Source organism: Callorhinchus milii, unplaced genomic scaffold, assembly GCF_018977255.1.
Source record: "Callorhinchus milii isolate IMCB2004 unplaced genomic scaffold, IMCB_Cmil_1.0 Scaffold24, whole genome shotgun sequence".
NCBI lineage: Eukaryota > Metazoa > Chordata > Chondrichthyes > Chimaeriformes > Callorhinchidae > Callorhinchus > Callorhinchus milii.
Window position 1 is genome coordinate 7,154,895 of NW_024704765.1, and position 26,668 is coordinate 7,181,562.

The window sequence follows — 26,668 nt, forward strand, 5'->3', positions numbered from 1 at the left end:
ACTTCAGCATCAACTAATTCCTAATAAGCGCAGTTCATTAGTCCTGTTGCACGATAGGGGTGGGTGAGGATTCAACAGAATCCCCCCCCCACCCCCTCCCGCTCCCAAGCTCTCTGTCTCTGGTTGCTAAGCAACCCGGACTCCTGCAAACACTGGGTACCACTTTGCCGTAGCATCCTTCTGCGATCACCGAACACCCAGACTGACTGCTATAAATCATATTCAGCGCAGAAATCCCCCACGCTGGAGAAAAAAATAACCTATCCTTTTAAAGGAAGCACGTTAGCATAGAAACTTTCTCATGTCATGTCTCTGAAGCAACTTCCCTCTAATGGTGTTTGTGGGTGGGGGTGTGGGGGGGGGGGGGGGGGGCGCGGAGAGAGAGAGAGAGAGAGAGAGAGAGAGAAAATGGGCTCCAGTAGCTTAATGTTATAGCTGTCAACAATTGGTTCGAAGGACTGATCTGAACCAAATTGGGTAATAAGGACTGACAAAATGAAACATAAATCACTGATATAACTCATTTTCAGGGAGGGGGAAAGACGGTTTGTTGTGAAATGGCAGGTTCAAATGAGAGCTCATCCTCTCCCTCTCTCTCTCTCTCTAGCCACCCCCTCCCTCCTTCCTTCCTCCCTCGCACTGTGCTCAAATTTAAAACGGTTTATGAGTTGATTTGATTCGACCCCCCACCCCCCCCACCCCAAAAAAAAATCCCAGGGCAGGGTGGAACAACTAAACAAATGTGCATCTCACGGTCACTGTTAATTTCACGCGCGCGCACACACACACACGCACGCGCGCGCTGTGTTAAAGACTGCATTGATGCTGTTGCAGTAATCAGCACGGACACAAAATTGAAAACAAATACTTTATACAGAAACTGCATTTCATTTACGACTCGCGCACAGACTCTAATTACTGTTCTGTGAGTGCTTCTCTCTCTCTCTCTCTCTCTCCGCCTCCCCTCCCCTGTATAGAAATATATTAAGTAAAGCCTAACAGCTGTAATTCAGTGAGGCCATTATTTATAACGTGAAATGACGAGCAATTTCCGCCAACCTCCAGGTTCCTTAAAAAACACACACACACACTCCAGCGAAGAGGAAACACATTTCTCTAGGGGACTGGGGCTTGTTCAATGTCAGAGCCCAAGTCAGGGCAAGGACGCTTTGCGAGTGTTTTCTTTTTGGAAAAAAAAAGTTCTCGAGAAACAATCATTAGGTTATGGATGCAGCTGCACTACCATTTGCTCCCCAAAGGATAATCTAATGGACAATTTCAGACCAGATTCCGAACTGAAAAATTAAACGCCAAATTATCTGTCTTTGCTTGAGAATTCTTGGGAGAGGGGTGGGTGGGACGGGTGGGTGTGGATTGCTCAACAAATGTTTTGTCTTAAAAGGAGGGTGGGAGGGGGGAGAGTAAGAGAGAGAGAGAGAGGGGGGGGAGAGGAGAGGGTGAAAGAGAGATGAAAGGAAAGAGATTAATAGAGAGTGGGGCGGCGAGAGTGAAAGGGGAGAAACAGAGGGATGAAGGGAAAAGGAAGACCGAGGAGGAAGATAGAAAGAGAGGAGAAAGCAGGCAAAGTGGGGTGTTATGAAGGGAAAAACACAGGGGGAGAAAGAGAAAGCGGGTGCACGTGGGGGAGAGAAGTGATGTAGGCGAGAGAGAGATGGAGATGGAGAGAGAAAGGAGGGGGTAAGAGAGGGAGAAGTGGGGTGGGTGGGAGAGAACCAGACATGACTTTAACCAGATTGCAACGTCTTGGTTGCACATTTTAAAAAAAATAATCTGTTACTGGAGCTTTAAAAACAAAGTGGCGGCTGTTATTTGGAGAGCGAGAAAGAGAGAGCGAAGGAGCGTGAGAGAGAGAGAGCCCAAGCGAGAGAGAGCGAGAGAGGGGGAGCGCGCGAGAGAAAGAGTGCGAGAGAGGCTGATATTTGGCATCGGGTGTTTTATTGAACATCAATTATGTAAAAAGCAAATATTGGCACCAAGCCTCTCCTGCTTTAGAACCTGATCTGTTTATTAATTCATATTTCTGTGTTTCACTATGTCCAGCAGCGATCGAGTTGGTGGGGAAATGAAAAAAAANTCCTTTCAACGTCACATGAATAAGCAAAGCAGAACAGATCTGTGGATGTGTCTGTGGGTGTCCCTCTCGCTGACTCTTAATCGTAAAGTAAATTTCCCCCTCAATCCCTCCGCCTCACCCACTCCTTCCCTCTTTTAGATCACGATTGAAGACCTTCCTCTACAACCTACTCCCTCCTCCCCGCTCGGCCACTGTTCAGCGCTCCGAGACCCTACCACACGCGTGAAGGGCGCTGTGCAAGCGCAACTTGTTGTTGTAGTTGTAGTTGCTACCCCTGGCCCCCCCATCCCTCCTGATCCCAACCCCACCCCCAGCTCGGGTCCAAACCCCTGACTCTCCAACGCCTTGAGGACATCCTCCTGACGAGAGAGGCGCCGTGTAAATATGTTCGCCCACAAATATAGTCAATTCACTTTACAGTGTGTTCTGTGAAAGCGCTTTGGGACGTCCTCCTGACGTGAAAAGCGCTATATCAAATGCAAGGATTATTATTATTATTATTGTTGTTGTTGTTGAGTAGAGTAAATCACACGCAACACACGCAGACGCAGACACACAAGGAGGAGAAATTTTCAAAGGCTGCTTAACACAACAGTCAGTAACAAAGGTCTTTTTCAGTGAGTGAACAGGTCTGGACTGACTTATCTTAGTGTGTGAGAGAGAGAGAGACAGAGACGGAGAGGGGGAGGGAGAGGGAACGAGTGGGTGGGAGGGGGAAGTTTACTGCCGATCTAGCGATAAGGAATGCGCCACACAGTTGACCAGCCGCCCCTCACAGACGGCGGCGCCCTGGAAAGCGCTGACCACTGGTTTCCTGTGTGGAGGAGCTGCTCGCTCACAGCTGCACACAGAGTCTCGCCTCTCATCTCCCTGCAGCACCGACAACCACAGTCACAGTCACTTAAAAGGGGCAATCGCCAAACCCCCCGCACCCCCCGCCACCGCCCCCCCTCCAAAAGAAAAACAGTCGTGCAATCTTCCCTGGGATTTTTTTTCTTTTGAATAGATAGTGGAAGAATGGTTCTCTCCCCCCCCCCACCACCACCACCACACACACACACACACACCCCTCTCCTGAGATGCCACTCCACACCCTTGGATTAAAAAATAAAGAAAGAAAGAAAAATCTGTTTGTATTTGGTGGTGGGGCCCACCAACATTCCTGACTGGCAATAAGTTGATTTGGGGGAAAAAAAACAACCAAATACTTTCTTTCTACCCAGTTAATCTTTTTCGATAAGCATTTCTCGTTAAAAATCCGCGAGGGGTTGGGTGGTGGGGGGGGGGGGGGGAGGGAGACAAAAAAAAGGGGGAAAGAGACAGCCGAACAATGACAAGAGGAATCCTCGTCTCAGAGCGCGTCGCAAGATTTACCGTGAAGTGTAGTGACTGTGTATCCAAACCAAACTGAGAATTCCATGCCTCCCACTTTGACATGGAAATCCCAGAGATGTTTATTGGAATGGAATGCGCTCTCTCTCTCTCTCTCTCTCTCTCTCTCTCCCCTCCCTGGAGGGATGCATCCTTGCTTAGCTGATTCCGGAAAGTATTAGGCGCGGATTGGCCAGAGCCAATGCCTTGGGGGGAGGAGGGTGTGGGGTGGGGGGTGGGGGGGAACCCCAGAGTGTGCGTTGGTGGTAAACGCTGAGGTCTAACCAGCTAAAACCACGGAGCTGGGAAGCCAGGTTTTTGCTCCCCTCAATCACCATTCACTGCGGTTAGAACGTGCACATGTGTGGACATTGGGTAGGGCTAGGAATGGGCCAGACTGTAACACACCCCTCCGTCAAATTGGTTGCCAACACTCACTGTCTAGACTCGTACATAAAGAATGGTCAGCCTGGGTATGATTCACCGCAGGGTAGAAACTTGGGAAGGGGTTGGGGAGAAAAAAAAAAGTAACTACCCTCCTAGTTGCCAACAGAAATTTCAATCCACCAATTCTGGAGAAAATAACATGTATCGATTCAATTTTATACATTTTTTAAAAAATTTAGATTTGTTCCCGATTGAATCGATAGCAGAAAAACTCCCCTACTCCACCCCCCGGTTCGAGAAGAGGTTTTTTTTCAGGGGTCGTCACAGCAGAAAGCAAACTTTTTTTTTGCTGTATTAATAATAATAATAATAATCCTTGCAGCTGATGTGGGGCTTTTCATATCGGGAGGATGTCACGAAAGAGCTTCACAGGATTTTATAATAATAATAATTCTTGCATTTGACATAGTGCCTTATCATGTCCTTAAGCCATCTCAAAGTGCTTCACAGAATATACTGTAGAGTGAATTGACTGTATGCTCTGTGGGTGAAATTTACCGTAAAGTGCAAGTACTATGCGTTTTCTAAGCGAACGCAGCAATCAATTTGCACACAGTGATGTCCCATAAACAGCCACGAGGTGAATGGCCAATTTCATCTTGTGGGGAAACGAGCAGAAACTCCTTTCTCTTTCCACACAGTGCCATGGGATCTTTTAGCATCCACCTGAATAAGCAGACGGGACCTCGATTTAATTTCTCTTTGACCGTGCCTTCAGCTCCCCTCTCGACTCTCTACCCCCTCCTCGCTCCCTCCCTTCCCTCCCCTCACCCTGACCATTTCCCCCCTGCTCGGGTCCTGACCCAACTGTACAGCGCCTTGGGACGTCCTCCCAACGTGAAAGGCGCTCAATAAATGGAATCTTGTTGTTGTTGTTGTCTCATCCGAAGGACGGCACCTCCGTCAATGCAACACCCCCCCCCCCCCACCCCAGCACCATATTGGGAGCCTCAACGTAGAGGCAAGGCTTGAACCTGCAGCCTTCTGACTCAGAGGTCAGAGTGTGACTGACTGAGCCAAGCTGACGAGCTCCATTTATGATGATTTCATAAATTCTCTCTTCGAACTTTGATGGTTATCTGAGAAAACTCACAAGCAACTTGCACTGACCTCGAGTCACGAAAGTCACATCCATTTGTGAAAACAAAAGAAAGTTTAGTTGGTCGATGACTCATTTCTAGATACAAACGAAATCAGCATTGCTAGTAACTTGTAGGATTTCCTAGTAATAGCTTACCTTGGGCTAACCGGGAATTTTCACCTTAGTGAGATATGACCATCATGTTTTTTTTCTCTCTTGTTTCAAGGCTAGACGTTTAGCAATTGGCCTCAGCGATTCACCCGCAAAACACACAGTCGATTCACTAGTCGGTATATTCTGTGAAGCACTTTGAGATGTCCCAATGATGTGATAAGGTGCCACACCAAATTATTACTACTTTAAGCAAAATTCTGCTACCAACATTGTAATTGTTTGAATCTTGAGAGCAGAAGTCAATGAATAAGCTACAACAACAAGTTGCATTTATATAGAACCCTTCACATGGGGTCGCATCCTGGAGCACTTATTCAAGCTATCTTCGGCTTGTGGAATTCAAATTGAGCCAAAGTCAACTTGGCCGAACTGGTGCATTACTCATCTCTAGATATAAATGAAAATAATAATAATAATTTGGTCACTCAAACCACGACTGTTCGTGGGACGCTGTTGTGCGCAATTGGCTGCCGTGTTTCGCCCGCAAAACACAGTCACGTCACTCTCCAGTGAAGGCCCTACATTAAATGCAAGGGTTATTATTATTATTGTAATATTCCACCCAAAGCCTTCTCCTCTGCTGTTCTACACCCCTGTCTTACCCTGCACTCTCATGCAGCGTGATACATCATGTTTTTCTCTGTAAATACATTATTTTCACCTCTGTCCATCGCCTATGAAACACTCGAAACCACAACGCATTCATTACTGGGTGCGATACTTAAGACTTTGAATTGACTACAGTCTGGTGGAAAAAAAAACACACTAAACTAATGGCGCAGTAAAGAAGCATCGACGTGCAATGTTTGTGTGTGAACTAACCACTATATGAATAACCAGCGAGAAACAGCTCTCTCATTTGATATCTGTACCGCCTGAACCATCTGACAGTCAGAGCCTGAAGATGATTGCCTCAAAAACTTTTCAGATCAGCGCAGAATTTACGGAAGACTCTGAAACTAATGCACAGGTAGCGCACCCGGGTTTGTCCGACGTTAGTAAACTGAACGCGGCTTCTTCAGAATTAATGTTGAGAATTTTCCAACAACGGATTCAGCCTAAAACCACAGGGTATTCTCTACGTCAGAGAGGTGTTGGTTTGAGGTAGGAAAATAACAACGATTGAAGTCTTGACAGTGATCAGAAAGGCCTGAATTTTTTATCTCACTTTTTTTTTGGGGGGGGGGGGGGCGCGGGGGCAGAAACCATCACCCTTGGAAACGTCTCAACGATGTGCTAAGGCCCTACATCGAATGCCTTGGTGGGGGGAGGGGGGGCGTTGGAAGACTAACTGTTGGGAGTCTGACCTATGCTCTTGTTCTATACTATTCATATGCATTGCAAGAGCAAAAGCAAAGTGATTCATTAAAAGAACCTCAAATGTTACCAGGGTGCAGTTGGCATCATTTGTCTCGTGTGAGGCTGCCGATATTTTGCTAATACCTCCCTAAAGACACAGTAAAATGTGTCAGCCGCACTTTCCTGCCGGCTCAAGCCACTCACATATCCGGCGCTGCGCAAATCCTCAATTTTACCTACAGTGAAAGACCTGGGGGGGCACCAACCAATACTTGTTTATTTTCCCCACTGCCCTGTGATACGCAGAAACAGAAAGAGAGAGAGCGAGAGCGGTGAACAGACACAACCATCTGAAAGAAAACCCAGCTGAAACGAAAGGAAAGGAATAAGAAAGAATAAATAAGAACATTGAAGCCAGGAACTGGTTTCATTTTTTTTTAATGTATTCGCTTCATTGGAACTCTACAAAACGTTGAAAGTGCAGCGTCAAGCTCTCCAGGACATGAAGGCGCTATATAAATGCAAATTGTTGTTGTTCTGTGTACTTGTGGGCAGAGTAAAACACAGCAGACTCATAGCATAGAATCATAGAATTATTCAGCACAGAAGGAGGCCATTCGGCTCATCTGTGCCGGTTCTGTGAAAAGAGCTTCCAAATCAATCCCATTCCCCTGCGCGCTCACTCTCTCTCTCTCTCTCTATATATATATAGCCCTGCAAACTTGTCCCCCCCCCCGCAAATAATTGTCCAAGCATGCACACGTGTTAATCCTGAAACGTGAAGCATACAGTTCTGAACTCATTAACTGGTATTAAACACTAGTTGTCGGCTTGGCTCAGTCAGTAGGTCTCTCGCCTGCGGGTCAAAAGGTTGTGAGTTCAAGCTCCCCAAACTGGGTTTTTCTCTCTTTCTCTCTCTCTCTCCCTCCCCGCGATGTTCTGGCCAATAACCCACCCAGAATAATCTGCTCATTCACTTCGCGGCTGTTTGTGGGGACGCTGCTGCGCGCAGTTGGCTGCCGCGTTTCGCCCACAAATTATACAGTCAACTCATTTTAACAGTATATGCTGTGAAGCGTTTGGGGACATCTCGAAGACGTGATAAGACGCTGTATCAAACGCGATGATTATTATCATTATTATAATTATTATTATCTAAAAGAGGCCCAAAACGTCACCTCGTGTCGGCCTTTAAGACCAATCTTTAAGATCACGCAGAATCGTGCAATAATTCTTAAACCTCAATCTTTTAAGAACTGTGGAAAACCTGCTTTCAGATAAAGACCGATTAAAAGAAAAGTAATAATAATAATTTAAGAGTTCCGCCCCACCATGCTGCGTGATTTCAAACTCTAAACCAAAATGGTTATCAGATTAATACCAGGTGGAATTTTCTCTCCAACCACCATTTTTTGTGAAATTATCTTCAATTTGTTGCCCTTTCGATAGTGAATCTAAACATGATGTTTACGCTGGAATTACCAATATTTTCAGTATGACTCCACATTACTAAACCCAGGCGTAGAAATTTCACCCGGGTCTAGATTTACCCTATTCACACAGTAGTATTTCAGTGCTTCCAGAAATCTGTCAGATTCTTAAATGCAGTGTTCATTTTGAAAGCGCTTTTCTGCAAATTTCTTTTGAGAACTCCAGAGAGAGAGAGAGAGAGAAAAAAAACAGCTTCAAAGGTCGTGAGTAAATTGTCGTGCGCAATTAATTGGCTGCCACGTTTCGCCCACAAAAATATACAGTCAATTCACTTTACGGCACATTGTGTGAAGCACTTTTGAGACGTCTCAACGACGTGATAAGGCGCTATCTAACAAATGCAAGGATTATTATATTACATTGACAAAACAAATCAGCATCTGCAAGGCAAACTAACTTTCCAAATCCTTCGCTAGTTTTTTTTTAAAAATGTATAAACATTAAACGAACGCAGAGTTCCTCGGAATTGCGTGTCGGGCTGGGAATCCCATTTATAAAAAGAAACCATTTGAACGCCTCGGTTCGGAAAATCCATCAGGAATATCAGTGCGATTTTGGCAGGTGCTTCCACTTTCTCTGGACTTCCATGTCTGTTCCTCTACTTATAAAGTCAATGCCAGTAATTTTCTTTGCTTAAAATGTTCGATTTCTCCCTCTGCACATCCCCCAGCTACCAAGGTCAGTCCCCAATGACATTCCCCCACGCACAGCGAAGGCTGCATTAACTCTACCTTCCGACCACCGCAGAATTATTCGGCAAATAACCTAGGGGTAGACCTTCCTCGCCTTAAAGAGTGCTTCACATTCGACTTGCTCCTTGCTATATCCAGGCTCGAACCTTGGCAGCTGGAGGCTACCAATGCTTAAACGATTATTGCAGCAATCAGTGAACCCTGTAAGTAATTTCTTTTTTTTTTATCGCATCCAGACATTCGGAAATTTTTTTTTACTCCCGGAATACTGTACACATAAAAATACTGGATCTGAATTGCTCCGTTAACACTTTGCACCCCAAGCATCGGACAATCAACTTGACCGTTGCACAAATCACTCAAAAATAAGCCCTTTTATTTACTCTTCAGAATACAAAACACATCCTTGACCTCCCCCCCCCAACCACCATCTCCCCCCCCCAACCACCACCCCTCATACTCTACCCCCACAATATCCTATTAGGCTCCACAGGCTCCCCATCCCAAAGAGGATTAAGTTCGAGATCCTCGTCCTCGCTTTAAAATCCCTCCCCGGTCTTGCCCCACCCTCCCTCCGCGACTTATTTAAACGCTGTCGACCCGCCCGCTCCCTCCGCTCGACGGGCACTGGCCTGCTTCGCGTCCCCGCCCCACCCAGCCCCGCCCCACATCGGCGGTCAGGCTTTCAGCCTACACTGCCCCCGCTCTCTGAAACCCCAGATCACTTCAACCCCTCCCCTCGCCACCTTCAAGGTCCATCTCAAGACCTTCCTCTTTGACCTTGGTTGCGGTCATCTCACAACACGAAAGGCACTGTGTAAATGCAAGTTGTTGTTGTTGGTCGCTGTTCCATTTCATGTCACTCAAAATATGACCGGCTATTTACTGGCCTGAATATTTAAATGCTCCTTCCCTCCACCGCCCACCACCCCCCCCTCGCCATATCCCATTTCCAAAGTTATCTATCTGTCTCGTTAATTTAATCAATTCACATTCAACCAGGCATGACGTCTGTACTTCAATAGATTATCAGGAAAAGAGTAGGGGGGCTATGGAGGATGAGATGAGGGAGGGGGGGGAGAAGATTTGTTGATGGTTAATTATTTTGTTGGATTTGAAAGGTGGGGGCAATGTAAGTGCAGCAAAGAGAAGAGGCACTGGGGCAACAAATTGGAAAAATGACCCCTTATATAAGTCAGGAAAAGCGAAGTTGGCCTAAAAAGTGATTCGGGGGGGAAGGGGGGGGGAAATGTTGATAAATTTATTCATGATCCACAACGCATATGGGAGTGAGGGAGCAATAGAATATTTGGCCTTTAAAATCCCAACCTTCACCCCTCCCAAAAAAAGGGGGAGTGTGGGGGGGGGGGGGCGCGGGAAGGGAGACAAACTTCAAATAACAAACGTTTCGTCGTTTTGCCGAGGCTTTCGAAGATCTGAACTGAAATCTTTCTTTATCAAACGCCTTTCCTTGTTGCCCGCATTTCTCCTCCGCCCCCAAGGCGGGGGGAAAAAAAACAGTTTGTGGGGCGATGGTGGGGGAGTTTTTGTTTTGGATAGACGTTGGGGGTTGGGGGTGGGGGGGGGAAGGGGGGGAACTATCACTGATAGACAGACACACTTCCAAAGCAGTGGTGGGGACAGGGGAGGAGATTAGGAAACTGACAGGATGGGGGTAACTTATAGTAGGAAAGATTGCACAGTGGCCAGATAGCTGAGAGTGTGTGAGCCAGACACATTTTTTCCCCCCCTGCTTATCCAGGGTGACTTAAAAAGTCGTGATAACCATTACAAATGCTTAATACGTCTTAAACAAACGATGAGATTTATTTGTATATTTTTACTGGTCGATAATAGGGTAAAAAGACAACATTTTGGTCAGCCTATATTTAACCGGAACATTCATCCCTTTGCTTTTGGTGAAAGCTTCTGATTCCTATATTTTTTTCTGTTTTATTTTATTGGCTCTTTCTTGGCCCATATTTTCGTGTTTGGTTGAGGTTTACCTTCAAAACACTGCAGGTGATTAAAATCCTCTCTCTCTCCATCTCAACACCAAACACAAAAGGTAACTTTCTTCTGCCTGTCTATCGATCTATCTCTCAAAAAGAAACACACCTAAACATAATCACACACACATGTACGTCTTAAAGTCAACGTAAAGTCTTACTTACCACTGGGGAAGAAATGCGACAACCAGGACAGTCACAGATTGGAGGATGTACCTGCAAAACTCCTTTGGACATGAGGGTCTTCAAACTTTTGCCTGGGGGTGTGGGATTTAAAAGACAACACCCAAACATTTTATTTGGTTTGATAAGAAAAAAAAGATACCCAAAAGCAGCCCTGGGATGGAGCTATTACGCAAAATATGTGGTGTGTGTGTGTATATATATATATATAGATATGTGTGTGTGTTTAAATAGTTTTAAGGCCATTTTTTCCTCTCACTTGTCAAATTTCACCCAACAACACAACCCAATTACAATCACGTTATGTGGGTGGATGGGAGAGAGAGAGAGAGAAGGTGGTGGTGGGTGGGGGGAGTGAGAGACAGGAGATGGGAGAGAAAGAGAGTGGGGTAAAGAGATTGAGAGAAGTGTGTGGGTGGAAAGAGTGGGGGGAAAGAGAGAGAGAGAGAGGGAGAAGGTTAAAAAAAAATCAGGAATTAAGACTTCTTTGGCTCAGTTTTCATTCTCTCTCTCCCTCTCTCTCTCACATACACACACAGGGGGCAGGGATGTATGGGGGTGGTGGGGGGGTGAACGATTGCAATTGCAGCCAAGGGAGGTAATTCAAGCCTGAGGGGGGGGGGGTAAGGATGCAAAAATATTCTGGTGGTAACAATGGCATTGAGTTCAATGTTTAAAGAGACAGACACACACATCTCTCCCCCCTCTCTCTCTGTGTATAGCAGCTGCAAACTTACCCCCCCAACCCCACATACACCCCCTATAACACTCACTCACCACCTCTCTCTCCCCCCCCCACACACACACACAGCCACTGATACACGTTTCAGGGCTAAATGTCATTTCCAATGGGAGAGATGATCAACCAATTCAAGACACTTTCCTGACTCCAAACTCTGTGGTGGGTCCTTTGCAAATGGGCTTAAAGTCGCCCCTCATTGAGTCTCTTCCCAACTTTTCTTTTTTTTTAATTATTATATATAATATTAAGAAAAAGAGAGAGAGAGAGAAAAGGGAGAGGGAGAGAGAGAGAGAGGAAAAAAATCTGTCACAGAACACACAAAAGATGTGGCTTTATTGCTCTCTCTCTCTCTTTCTTTCTCTTTCTCCTTCTCTCTCTCTCTCTCCCCCCCACCAGAAGAATTACTAACGCAGTTCTTTCCCCACTCACACTCCCCACCAGATTTATCATTCTTAATCGATCCCCCCCCCCAAAAAAAAACACCCACCCAGCCTTGTTGGTGATTAATTATTATTAAAATTATTATTATTATTCAGTGAAAAAGATACCAACTCACTCAGTCAGTCACTCAGTCAGTCCACAATCTGATCAGGTTCTGCACTTCCCTCTATACACACACACACACACCACTTCCTGGCTTTAAGCTTTAATTGAAAGCTTCATAGCAAATGCACCCCCCCACCCCCCCCCACACACACTTACACACACCCTCACACACACATCCCCACCCTCACACACACACACTCCTCCCCACCCCACTTCACATACATACACACCCACACACACACACACAGACTCCCCCTTACACACACCTTTCACACACATACACACTCCCCCCTCCCCTTCACACACAGACCCCCCTCCCCACTCACACACACACACACACCAGCACACACACACACACACACCCCAACACACACACACACACACACCCCAACACACACCCCAACACACAGATTCACACACACACCCCAACACACACACACCAGAACACACACACACTCACCCCAACACACACCCTCCAACACACACACACCCCAACACACACACACACCCACACTCACCCCAACACACACACACACACACCAGAACACACACACACTCACCCCAACACACACCCCCCAACACACACCCCCCCCAACACACACACCCAGTACACGCACACTCGCCCCAGTACACGCACACACCCCAACACACACACACACACACTCCCCACACACACACACTCCCCCCCCCACACACTCCCCCCCCACACACACTCCCCCCCCCCCCCACACACACACAGAGTTCATTTCATTGCTAATCAGTCCGACAGGAATCAATCACCTGAGTTACACGCGACGTCCCCTCCTCTGACCACACTTTTCTCATCACTTGCTCCAACTTCGACTCACAGATAAACCAACAGGAAAAACACACACAATCTCTCTCTCTCTCTCTCTCACACTCACTCACTTCTTTTCTTCTCCCCAATCCCTTTCACACCACATCCCTAATCACAGGCGAGCGAGCATCCTGCCTATCGATCCATCCATCAATCAATCAATCAATCAATACTATACCCTCCCCTTAAGAATTCGCCTGAAGTCATACCACAGATATAAGGCAAATTCCATCCCAATTCCTGGTTTGTACGCTCTCTCCTCAACTTTATTATCATTATTATGTATTATTATTTATTATTACAACCTCACAAGCAATAAACACCACGTTATATTAAGGGAAAAAACACACACACACACACACACACCCAACACGTTATTTCCAATAAAGGGTAAGTTTCACCCCCAGACAACGAATAGCCCAAACACTCCTTCTCCCTCTCACCTCCTCCCCCACTCCCCCGACCCCCAATAATAATCATCATAATAATAAATCACTTGGGATTATTTTCTCCCCCCCCCCACCCCCCCATTTCATTCACCCCACAGACCAAAACGAATAAACAAACCACCTTTCCTTGGGAATTGTCACAGTGTAAATCTGTCTCTCTCTCTTTTTCTCTCTTTCTCCCCCCACAGATATTCACAACTTTTACAGACGCACAACTTTCTCAAGAAGCGATGGGGGGGTAAGGGAGGGGGGTAAAGGGGGTAAAGGAGGGATGGGGGGGTGGTAAGGGAGGGAGGTAAAGGGATAAGGGTTCACTTCGCCCCGAATAGCGACCCTTTCCTCCTCACTTTTATAAGAGGTGAAATATTACCTCCATCTCCTTTCTTTCTTTCTCTCTCTTCTGTCTCTCTCTCTCTTCTGTCTCTCTCTCTCTCTCTCTCTGTAACCCCTGCTCTTTTCTCTCTCTCTCCCCCCCCCCCTTCTTTCTCTCTCTCTCTCTCTCTAAACCCTTGTTTTATTCGCTTTCTCTCTCTCTCTCTCTATAAACTCTGCTCTCACTCTCTCTTCTCTGTGTCTCAAACCCTCGTTTTATTCACTCACTCTCTCTCTCTCTCTGTCTAAAAACCTTCACTCACTTTCTCTGTCGCTTCTCCCCCCTCTCCCTCTGTGTGTGTGTACCCTTCTCTCTCTCACTCCCTCCCTCTTTCTCTCTCCCCTCGTTTCGTTCACTCACTCCATCTCTTCTCCCTCTGTGTGTGTGTACCCTTCTCTTTCTCCCTCCCTCCCTCTCCCCTCGTTTCATTCACCCACTCACCCACTCCCTATCTCTTCTCCCTCCGTATGTGTCAGTCCCTCTGTGTGTGTGTGTGTGTGTCCTTCTCTCTCTCCCCTCCACTCACTCCCTCCCTCACTCCATCTCCTCCCTCCGTCCGTGTCAGTCCCTCTCTCTCTCTCTGTGTGTGTGTGTGTGTCCTTCTCTCTCTCCCCTCCACTCCCTCCCTCACTCCATCTCCTCCCTCCGTCTCTGTCAGTCCCTCTGTGTGTGTGTGTGTGTGTGTGTGTGTCCTTCTCTCTCCCCCCTCCACTCCCTCCCTCACTCCATCTCCTCCCTCCGTCCGTGTCAGTCCCTCTGTGTGTGTGTGTGTGTGTGTGTGTGTGTGTGTGTCCCCTCTCTCCCCCCCCACACCCCCCCCAAAAGCCAAACCCCCTCTACACCAACACCCCAAACCCCCCCCGTCCCGTCCCCACCCCCCGTCCCCCCCCAACCCCCCGTACCCCCCAATCTCACCCTTGTGCCTGATGCTGCGCTTCCAGTCTTTGGCTGTTTCGCGGCCGCTCACGAACTGGAACTCGTTGGGTGTCAACCACTCTCCGCTGTGGCGGATGGACGGCCCTTTGCTGCCTTGGCACAGTTTGTTGATGTAGAGCAGAGCTTTGTTTTCGCCGCACTCCACCTCCATACAGGGCTCCCCCCGGTCGAAGACGGGCTGGAAGTCGGGGATGGAGGAGAAGCGCTCCAGCATGAGGTCCTCCGGGTGAGGAGGAGGAGGAGGAGGAGGAGGAGGATGGGGATGGGGAGGATGGGGAGGAGGAGGATGGTGAGGGTGAGGATGGTGAGGAGGGTGAGGGTGGCCCAGGAAGGCGGCACGAGGGTGATGGGCGAAGAGGTGCCCGTAAGGCGCGGGGTGGGGGTGATGGGGGTGGTGGTGGGGGTGGTGGGGTGGGGGTGGTGGGGGGTGGGGGGTCACCACCGGCAGAGCCGCCGCGTTCAGGGGGGGCAGGTACTCGGGCAGACTGTCCAACCCTCTGCCCAACCCCAACCCCAACCCCATCCCCAACCCCATCCCCATCCCCACCACCACCATCTCCCCGTCCAGTCGCTCCTTCTTGATCGCCGGCATCCTCATGGGCAGACCCTTATCTGTGCACAACGCACCGGCCAGAACTTCTCCTCCTCCTCCTCCTCTTCCTCCTCTTCTTCTTCTTCTTCTCCTCCTCCTCCTCCTCTCCTCCTCCTCCTCTAGTTTGTCAGTCAACAGAGGCAGCAGTGCTGGTGCTGGTGGTGGTGGTGGTGGCAGTGGTGGTGGTGGCAATGGTAGAGGTAGACACAGAGGCTCAGGAGGTCGCTCGGTGTGGCTTTTGCTGAAGAAACTGTTCAGTCGGAACCAAAGCCGAGAGCCCTGACAGCCCCAACCCTCCACCAAACACGACTTGCTCCTCTGACTTAAATCCAACACCTCGACCTCTCCCCCCCCCCCCACCACCCCACCCCCCCTCATCATCATCCTCTGGCTCTCCCTACCTGACATCTCGCTAAGGTATCTGCTGCTGCTGTGTACATCGTGTTAGTCAATGCTTATCGATCTGCTATCGACCACCTCTCTCTCTCTCTCTCTCCTCCACACCCCCCCCCCTCCACCCCACAACACCACCACCACCCAACACCCACCCACCCCCCACCTCCTCTCTCTCTCTCTATATCTCTCTATCTCAACCTTCTCTCTCTCTCTCTCTCTCTCTCCCCTCTCTCTCTTCTACTGGAAGATTTCTACTGATATCCCACTCCCCCCCTTTTCTCTGTGTCTCTCTTTCTCTCTCTCTCTCTCTCTCTTTATATATATATATATTGCTACTTATTTCCGGGCTTTATCTCCCCCCCACCACCACCTCCAACTCAAAAAACACACACACACACACACACACACTGGCGAGAGGTTTGAAATGGATTTCAAAAGCACACACACACATTGATAGAAATAAAAGTTTCTCTCTCTCATTCACTCTCTGTGTCTCTCTCTCTCTCACACACACACACACACACAAACACTCACCGTCTCTCTCTCTCTCTCTCTCTCTCTGTCTCTCCTTTAAGTGAAGCTTTTTCTCTTTCTCTCTCTCTCTCTCTCTCTCTCCCCCCCAAAAAAAAACTACTACAGAGGGTTAAATGAACTCCACAGCTGACTGTCACACCTCAAGACAGACAGACTCCTGCTAAAGTACTGATTAAAAGACTTTTCTCTCTCTCTCTCTCTCTCTCCTCCCTCCCTCCCCTCCCTCCCTCCTTCCTTCTCCCTCTCCTCCTCCCCCCACACCCCCCCCACCACCAGAAAAAAAAAGAAAACTTTTTCTATAAAATAAATAAATTTCCATCAAATATCATTAAAACAACAGATACACACAGAGAGAGAGAGAGAGAGACGAGACAACCTCCCCTTATATTTCTAAACAGAGGCATATATTTCTATTTCTCTCTCTCTTTTTGCTGGGCAGTTTTTTTTTGGGTGGGTGGGGGGTGGGGGGGAGATGCACAAAAATATATTGGGAAGGGGGGGGGGGGGGGAGGAAAGGAAGTTATTGCCTCTGCAAAGGACTGCTTTTCGTACGTTTTATTCTCATTTTTTTTTCTCTCTCTTTTTTTTTAACCCCCCCCCCCCCCCACATTTTTTTTCTGGGAGTCACGCTTTGGTTGAGACACAGACGAAACATGATTTGCCCTCTATAGCTGTTGGTAACTTGGCCCATTTAAACATCACAAGCTGTCAGTCCGGAGCAGAAAGAAAAAAGGGGAATTTTCGACTGTCGACACCCTTTAATCGTACGATTGCAGCTTCTTATATTATTATTATTATTATTATTATAGAGGGAGAGAGGGTGTGTGATGGAGTTAGTGAGTGAGTGAGTGAGTGAGTGTGATACAGGGAGAGAGTGGATTCTTCTTCTTAATGTTGTTGCTCATGATAATTGGTGATATTATAATAATAATAATAATAATAATAATAATAATAATAATAGTCGTCCTGCGGGATATGCCTCGAAGCGCTTCCCGGGATTACGCTGTGGAAAGTGGATGGATCGGTTGACCGCATATATCGCGCACAGCAGCGTTAAACCCCCCCACCTCTTCCCCCCCCCACGCACACACAAACACGCACACACACACCACCACCTTCCACCCCCTCCCCCCCATCCCCACCCACCACCACCACCACACACACAAACAGTCGCGGATTGAAGTGACCAACTTATTATTTTATTCATTCGATTTTTATTTTTTTATTTTTTTGAGGGGGGGGGGTGTGGCGGAGGGATTATTACCCTCGGAAAAGCGATCGTTCCTACTTACTTACTGCTGAGTAAACGGAGGCGTGTGCGCGGAGTAAGGAAACTCGTCTAATGCATCGCCCTAACCCAGGAATCGAACCCAGGTCCTCTCCAACACGTTAAAGGTCACTTTTTTTCTGTTCCGTTCAATCACCAAATTAAACTGCTGGACTTCCTCTCTCTCTCCCTCTGCGCCTCCCACCCCTCCCCGACCCTCCCGATAAAATGCTGTGAAATCAGGATGCAATGAACCAATAACGCTCAAGAATTGTGTATTTTTCTATATTAAAAAAAAGCGCACATATAAAAACATGTGTTTTTTTTCTGCAACAGTTTCATTCGGAAACCCTGTAAATAATCTTTTTTTTTTTGGTACGGTATGACTGAACCGAAACAGCTAATGTTGGGGGTGAGGGGTGGGTTGGGGGGGGGGGGAATACAGTTATGTTATGTCTGCGAATCAATTCTATCTACTTCCCACTTGCATCCTATGTAACACCACCGTCTGTCCCGCTGCCCAGACCACACAGGCAGACGAATGACGCTAAATTGCCCACACGAGAGGCAGAGTGTTCCGTTACCACCAGAAACACCTCCTTTTCAGACTTCCAAGAAGTCATCAAACACCCCCAAAGTGACGGCCGGATATCTGGCTCTCAGGCTACCAGGAACAAATGGCTTGGGGAACGGCACATTTTTAATAATAATAATAATAATCTTTGCATTGGACGCGTCTTCAAGACGTCTCAAAAGCACTTCACGAAATATACTGTGAAGTGTAGTGACTGCGTATTTTGCGGGCGAAACCAATTGCGCACGGCAGCGTCCCCCGCGAACGGCCGCGGATTTAACCGACCAATTTATTATGTTTTCGTATTCTTACTTTTGGAGCCAAATGGGTGTCTGAGCGGCTCGTACTTATTAATAGTCAGTTCCCTTTCCATTTCAAGGGCTGTTTGTAAACTGACTTGGTCAGCACAGTAACTCCAAACCTTTGGGGAGGGGTTTATAGTCAGTGACCCCCACGGGCAGAATATAATAATAAATTAGAATCCTGGCATTCGGTGTAGCGCCTTATCCCCTCGTTGAGACGTTTCAGAGCGCTTCACGGGATATACCGTAAAGTGTGCTCAACCGTAAGTTGTTTATTATGCGCATTCATATAGAGCGCCTTTCACTTCGGGAGGACGTCCCGAGGCGCTGAAATTGATGGGCGACCCAAAGCCCACCCCCCACCCCCCGCCCCTGTACATTACAGATGTGGAGCGTGGAGGCGGTGAGAGAAACAACAAGGACCCTCTCACTGCTTACCAAATACACAGTCACTGCACATTACGGGAGGGGGGGTGGGGGGTGCAGGGAGAGGGGTGGGTTAAGCCTATGAAGCGCTCTGAGATGCTTTGAGGACGCAATGAGGGCGCTATACCAGACGCGAGGATGATGACTTGCGTCACTGTTCGCAATCAGTCTCCCGGCTTTCCATACTCAGTAACTTATGTGCCAGTATTTCGTATTACACCCGTACGGAAGTCCAGTTTTGCTCCCTTTCCCACCCCCGATCACACCTCCGTGCGCTCGTGCGAGCGTGTGTGTGTGTTTCTGTGTGTGTGTGTGAGACTGTGGGCACGACCAGTTTCCCACACGCTCATCCAGGTTGCAAGACCGAAGCTTTACGCCGAATAGATCACCGCCACCCAGAAAGGTGATAGAAAAATCTATGTTAAAGCACATTTCTTTGCATTTCTTTTAAAGGAGGATTGTTGGTCGATTGACGGATCGCTTTCCGGAGGCAATGAGCCTTCCAAAAAAAAAGAAGAAGAAAAAGAATTTGGTCACTCAATCCACAAAATTTCACAGTCAATTCACTTTACAAAGTATCCTGTGAAGCGCTTTGAGATGTCTCAACGACGCGATAAGGCGCTGTATCAAATGCAAGGATTATTATTATTATTATTATTATATTGACAAAACAAATCAGCATCAATATTTATTATAAGGAACATTCAGGTCGCGCTCAGCGAATAATAATAGCAATATTTGTTACTTTCAATTTACCTCAAGCAACTTTGACCACTGTTTGGAAAATCACCACATTGGAATACATAGACCTTTGAATTTCGGGGCAAGATAGTATCTTTTAGCCGTTTTTCAAGGCGCTGGTTTAAATCTCAAGGCCCCAATGACTCACTGTGGACTCACTGAGACCACAAGTATTTATAAACGTTCGAGGAGACGAGGTGTTTTGTTTCTTTTCACCCCCTCCCCTCACACCGCGGGAAGAAGCGAAATGCAGAGGGCACGATCAAGCCAAAATACTCTCACGCCTCCAGCACCAGAGAAGGAAAATCGCAAGCGGTCTGGGCATTAAGCCATCAGCCGCCCTGGTAATTGCGGAATGGTACGCGGTACGCCGATACCCTTGGAGAGGAAAGGAACAATGAGAAAACGAGCAAGGAATCGTAAGCTAAGGACATTAGTGATGTAGGTCGAGACTACCTGCTTGCCACGCAAGTGTATTGTGAGAGGGTCAGCCTGGCTCAGTGGTAGCGCTCTCGCCTCAGAGGCAGAAGGTTGGGGGGGACTTTGAGACTTTCAGACTCAACAGTCCATCCCTGACGTGTTCTAAACTGATGCTTCAATGCAGTGCTGATGTGGGAGGGGGTGGGAGGGGGGGGGAGACGTTAAACCGAGGTCCCGTCTGCCTGGTCAGGTGGACGTTAAAGATCTTGGGGCGGCTGTTCGGAAAGAGAAGGGAGTTTCTCTCCCTTTCTCCCCCGGTGTCCTGGCCAACAACCTCCCAAATAAAATGGGTCGCTCTTTTCGAGGCTGTTTGCGTGACATTCCCGCGGGCAATTGTTGCTGCAGTGTTTGCCTAGAAGTGCACAGTCAAGAGCTTTGAAACGTCCTTCCTACACCAAACGCAAGGATTATGATTATGATTGTTATTATTATTGATGATGTAGGATGCTACAGCACTGAAACTAACCCAGGGATGACTTCCGACCACTTGCCCAAGAGGCCATTATCCGTACGTCATCGGCTGTTCCATCTCAGGAGCGTCCAAGACAGAATTGGCTTAGCAAGAGTTCCATCTTGCCGTGACAATTCTATCGTGAGCTGAGTGTCCCTACGGGGTGACCAAACATCCTTGATTTCGGGGACAGTGTCCTAGAGTGAGGTCTCGTGTCCTCGGGGGCAAATAAATGTCCCCGAAAGAGTTCAGCTCCAAACCGAGCAAGATACAAGTACATTCTACAACAGTTAAACCCAGCCATTAATCCAACAAGCTTCTCCAAATAAGGAATTGTGGTGAGTTCGATTCTTTTTATATGTGTGTCCCCGGATTTGGTTTGCAAAACAGTGGTCATTCTATTCTACGCGTCCCCATGAGTAGAGGTTCTTCAGTAGTGATTGAAGCACTGAGACAGATGGCAACGTCCTCAGGTATTCACTGGATAAACCAACTGATCCGTTGGGGGCAGATGATTGCTCTGATTTGACTCCTGTATTTCCTGATGTCTTGTCAACCGTGAGATGTGTTTTGCTCCTGAAGCCCTCTCCAGCGCCCGGGTAAACAACCACCCAAATAAATGAATGAACAAATAAATCTTGATTTTGACATAGTGCCCTATCTCAAAAAAAAAATCGCTTAAGTAACTGAGCTACGGAATAACTTTAACCCCTATAACGGGGAGGTGGACTAATTTTCCGCAAAACACACAGTCGCTACATTTTACAGTATATTTTGTGACGCGCTTTGAGACGTCTCGAAGAGGCGATAAGGCGCTATATCAACTGCAAGGATTATTATTATTTCTTTATTAGAACTGAATCGCTCTTTCAAAGAGCCAGCACAGTCACGATGGGCCGAATGGCCTCCTTCTGCCGTGCTGTACGATTCTACGAGAGTTCCTCTTGAAAATGGACCCAAGCCGTATTTTCGAAAACTATTAAAGTCGCCGGCAGCGATTAACAGCCAATCAATCCTTATTTGTTTGCAAATCGGATCCCGATCGGATCGCTGGCCGATTCTCTTGGAATTTATGAAACGGGAAACGACATTGACCTTCTTTAAGTCAATGATATAATTGTGGAGGGATCAGCGGAGACAGTTGCTGATAGCAGATGGAGGGCTACGATCATTGAGGGCTGTGACCAAGTCTGAACCCACACAGCCTCCTGGCTGCACAGATTTGTTGCTTAGCAATCGATGGCAGCCACCTCAGCAGACGCGCACTCAAAATGGTCCCCTCCGGTAGGCTTCAATACAGGCCAGAACACAACCACTCTCATCTCGATGAGTAGAATTGTAGGTTCAGTGGTGAGAGCACTCGTCTCGCAAGCGAGAGGACCTGGGTTCGATTTACCGGCAGGACGAAACCTGGGGCAAGTTTCCTTGCTCCACACGCTTCTGTTTACCCAGCAGTAAGCAGGAACCCGGTGGCTAATCGATTGACGGATCGCTTTTCTGGGGGTAATAATCCCTTCAAAATAATATAACAATAATAAATTGGTCACTCAGTCCACGGCTGTTTGTGGGACGCCGCTGTGCGCAATTGGCCGCTGCGTTTCCGCCCACAAAACGCACAGTCAATTGATTTCACTTTTACGGTGTATCCTGTGAAGCGCTTTGAGACGTCTCGAAGACGTGATAAGGCGCTGTATGAAACGCCAGGATTATTATTGTCTCTAGGCCTGAAGGCCGTGGGTTCAAACCCCCGTCATCAGGTCTTCGAATTCCACTCGGTCTCGGCTGATGCTCCAGTGCAGGGCCTAGTTCTGCTCTGCATAGACATCCCTGCGTTTGGGACATTAAACCGAGGTCCTGTTCAGCTGGACGTTAAAGATTCCCACGGGCTCTTTGTAAAACCTGCCTCTGCTTCACGAACAGTCCCTAAAATTGCGTGCTTTTTCCTTGTCGAACAAAGCCAGGCTCCTTCTTAGGAGAATTGAAGGCTCTGCCCCCAAAATCGCGGCCAACTGAGAAACACGGCAGCCGATTGCGCACATAGCAGCGTCTCCACAAACAAGCAGCCCGTGAATCGAACGACCACAGCCCGTTCTTGCTGGGTATTCGTCCTTAACATTTCCTTGCTCCTCTCGAAAGCAATCGGGGTCACAGCAAGGCATTAGACGGGTGATTTTTTTTTTTTTTTTTTGGACGCATTATAATGCTGCCCCGTGGTGCACTGCGCTCGAGTGCGCTGTGACACACAACAGAACGACCCTGGTCTGAATCCCAGCTGTGACTGACATTCACACACAAACCTCCACAGATGGCGAGTTGTCAGGAACGTTGGCAGGAACAACGCGAGCACGGAACTGAGCGGAGCCGAGATGCACGGCTGACTGGAAGCAAGGCAACCTGGCAGAGCTGTCGCTCGTTGGGTCACACTCCAGAAACCTTTCAGCCTGTTAGCTGCGGAAATCGGGGTTGGGTGGAGAGACGCAGACCACCCTCCTGCGCTTACCCCCGCGCAACTCCTCACCGCTCCACGCTTGAGCCTGGGAATTCACAAAGCAAAAGAAATAAAAACGGTGATGATAATAATTTCGAAACGCAAGGTTACTGTCCTCAAACAAGGAGAGGAGTGGAGTCCTATAAGCTCGCCTCGCAAGCGAGAGGACCCGGGTTCGATCCCCAGGCAGGGGCGAAACCCCAGGAAAGTTTCCTTACTCCACACACACACACCTCTCTCTGTTTACCCGGCAGTAGGAACCCCGTTGTTAGTCGATTGGCAGATTGGTATTAATCCCTCCAAAAAAACTGTGGTCACTCAATCCATGACTATTTGTGGGAGACTGCTCTGCTGCGTTTCACCCGTGAAAAAGCGCAGTCACTTCACTTTACAATATATTCTGTGGAGCGCTTTGAGACGTCTCGCCAATGTGATAAGGCACGGGCGGGCAGGGTTTGGCACTGAGCTATGGTGGGCAGGGGAGGGGGAGATGGGAAGAGAGAGTGTGGGGGGTGGGGGGAGGGGGGGGGCGGGTGGTGGGGAGCACAGTTCGACAGAGGGTACAGTCAGGAGAGGAGGCGAGGGAACGGAGAAGGAAGGGGAAATAACATGACCAGCTTTGGGGAGGGCGTTTAATTCCCACGGCTCCACTGATGGACAATACCGCGAGATATCAGTCAAGGCAGCAGAGAGGGTCAAGGCGATGGCTGGCTGTAGGGAAATCATGGAGCGAGTCACCTCGGGCTGCGCTCATAAATCTCTTTGCAGAACGTGACGGACAGATGAAGCGAGCGGCGATAGCAGAAGTCTGGGAGCGGGCAAGATACAACAGCGCACAGGAACCAGCTTGAAAAAAGAGGAAGGGGGAAAAAGAGAGAGAAAGAGAGAGAGAGAGAGAGAAAGGGAGAAAAGAGGTGGGTGGGGGAAGAGAGTGAAATGGGAATAAAATGACTTCTTTTTAGCTTTGTTTTTTTTTCGACAGTTCCAAATGAGCTCTTGTCAAAAGCAATGTCCATCTTCCCACCCGCTGCTCGTGACCAGAGTGGTTAATTCAGGAACAACTCTGGGAGCTTTTTTTTTAAAAAAAGATATATATATGTATATGTTATCATTGTGCACACACACACACATATATATACAGAAAAAAATGAGGGATTCTGGTTTCTGACCCAATTCCCGCGCTACGTTAGAGATGAAGATATTCCTCCGTTTGTATGCACGATGAAACTTGGCATCGAGATTACATAAGAGCTTTCGAATAGTTCACAGGTTTTTTTTTTAAACCGAAAATTGAAGAGTGGCTGATACCCACGTGTACGCGCTCACAGGCCAGGCAGCATCGCCGTGGGGGTGGGGTGTAGGGGTTGGGGTGGAGGGGGGGGGGGGGTAGAGAGAGATCGTAGGAGACGCCGTCGTTCGTTCGAATGAGACCCGAGACCAAACTCCCCGTCCTTGCAACGGCAACAACAACTTGCGCCCGCAGAGCACCCTTGACGCAGGACTCTCTCTCTCTCGCTCTCTCCCTGGAGGGACACATCCCGCTTAACCTAATTCCACAAAGTATTGGGCGCGGGTTGGCTGGAAAGGAGTTGTTTTTAAAAAAAAAAGCTTTTACATCAATTTATTTCGCCCACAAAAACACACAGTCGGCTCACTTTTGCAGTCTGTCCCGTGAAGCGCTTTGAGACGTCGCGACGACGCAAAGATGGTTATTATTATCGTTATTATATAAAGTTGTCGACGTCGACGAGAGGGCTACATGGCGGCCGCGAGAACTGTTGACCGATAAAATCATCATTCGAATGAAACCCCGGATTTTGTTTCGATTAACATTAAAATGAAAGCAAAGGTACATTCGAAAAATGTACCTTTTTTGTTCAAAAAAACAAACAACGTAAAACTGCGCAAAATAAATAAAACAGAAGGTTAAAATAAAATCACTAAACGACAAACGAAATCAAATAAATAAGTTTGAAAAGTGTTTCAAAAATCAGGTTTTTTTAAGCAAAAACAAACAAATAATAAAAAGAAATAATAAAAAGAAACAAAATAAAATAAACAGATAAAATAAAAACAAATCAAATAAAAAATAAAAGAAATAAATATCAAAAATATTTAAAAATCATTTTTTTAAGCCCAAATAAATCAACAACAAATAAAGAAATAAAAATCAATAAAATGACAAAAATAAAACGCAGCAAAAAAAAAACAAAAAAACAAAATCAAAACCAACACATTTGGCGAAGAAAAAATCGGTTGTTTTAAAAAAAATATATAAAAATATATAAAAATAAAAATCAAACAGTCGATTAAAAAAAATAAAGGGATGAATTGATTCATTCGATGAAATTGGGAAAAGAACCTGAAATCAGGAGGAAAAGGGGTTAATTCTCCAACACATTACACACATTACACACACACACACACACAGGCGGGTGGGGGCGATGCTCAGAGCCCTGTGTCCAGTCGGGGTCCCCCCTGACGCCCCCCCTCTCCCCCACCGTTTGGCTCTGGTCCCGGAGCCGCTGCGCTGTCGCTCTGAGGCACAGCCAATAAATTGTGTTCCGGCGGCTCTCACTGACCTGATCCCTCCCCGGGACAGCGCCCCCCTCCCCACTCCCCCCCCCCAACACCCCCTCCCCAACACCCCCCCACCCCCCCACACCCCCCCAACACAACACCCCCACCCCACCCCCACACCCCCCCCCAACCACCCCCAACACCCCCTCCCCACTCCCCCACACCCCCTCCCCAACACCCCCTCCCCCAACACCCCTCCCACACCCCCCCCCTCCCCACACCCCCCCACACCCCTCCCCAACACCCCTCCCCATCCCCACACCCCCTACAACACCCCCCCCTCCCAACACCCCTCCCCAACACCCCCCCACAACCCCCCCCCCACAACACCCCCTCCCCAACACCCCCCCTCCCCACTCCCCAACACCCCCTCCCCTCCCCCAACACCCCTCCCCAACACAACACCCCCTCCCCAACACCCCCTACCCAACCCCCTCCCCACTCCCCCAACACCCCCCCCAACACAACCCCCTCCCACTCCCCCCCACACCCCCAACACCCCCTCCCCACTCCCCCCCCACCCCCTCCCCACTCCCCCCCACAACCCCTCCCCAACACAACACCCACTCCCCAACACCCCTCCCCTCCCCCAAACACACCCCCTCCCCAACACAACACCCCCTCCCCACACACCCTCCCCACTCCCCCCACACCCTCCCAACACAACACCCCCCACAACACCCCTCCCCACTCCCCCCACACCCCCTCCCAACACCCCCTCCCCACTCACACCACACCCCTACAACACCCCCCTCCCCAACACCCCCTCCCACCCCCCCACACCCCCCCTCCCCAACACCCCTCCCCACTCCCCCACACACCCCCTCCCCAACACACACCCCTCCCAACACCCCCCCCCCACTCCCCAACACCCCTCCCCACTCCCCCCACACACCCCCTCCCCAACACAACCCCCCCCAAACACCCCTCCCAACACCCCCCCCAACACTCCCCCCCACACCCTCCCCACACACCCCCTCCCCACTCCCCCCACACCCCCTCCCCAACACACCCCTCCCCCACTCCCCCCCACACCCCTCCCCACCCCCCTCCCCACACTCCCCCCCACCCCTCCAACACCCCCTCCTCCCCCAACCCACACCTCCCCACT

General features: G+C 48.6%; 1 protein-coding gene across 4 annotated transcripts in view; it reads right to left on the reverse strand.

Moving 5' to 3' along the window:
- Window positions 1–14,999, reverse strand: part of samd11 (sterile alpha motif domain containing 11) — a 127,965-nt gene extending 112,966 nt beyond the window's left edge. The window contains exons 1-2 of one of the 4 annotated variants that reach the window (XM_042343578.1): window positions 14,706–14,999; window positions 10,825–10,916 (exon numbers count right to left, since the gene is read on the reverse strand). In XM_042343578.1, coding sequence (XP_042199512.1) covers window positions 10,825–10,916; window positions 14,706–14,940 — 327 coding nt within the window. In that variant the 5' untranslated portion in view covers window positions 14,941–14,999. Of the gene's footprint in view, window positions 1–10,824; window positions 10,917–12,140; window positions 12,291–12,910; window positions 13,433–14,705 lie in introns of those variants that run through there. The other 3 variants (XM_042343575.1, XM_042343577.1, XM_042343576.1) reach the window with 3 other exon arrangements.
- Window positions 15,000–26,668: the final 11,669 nt, after the last annotated feature.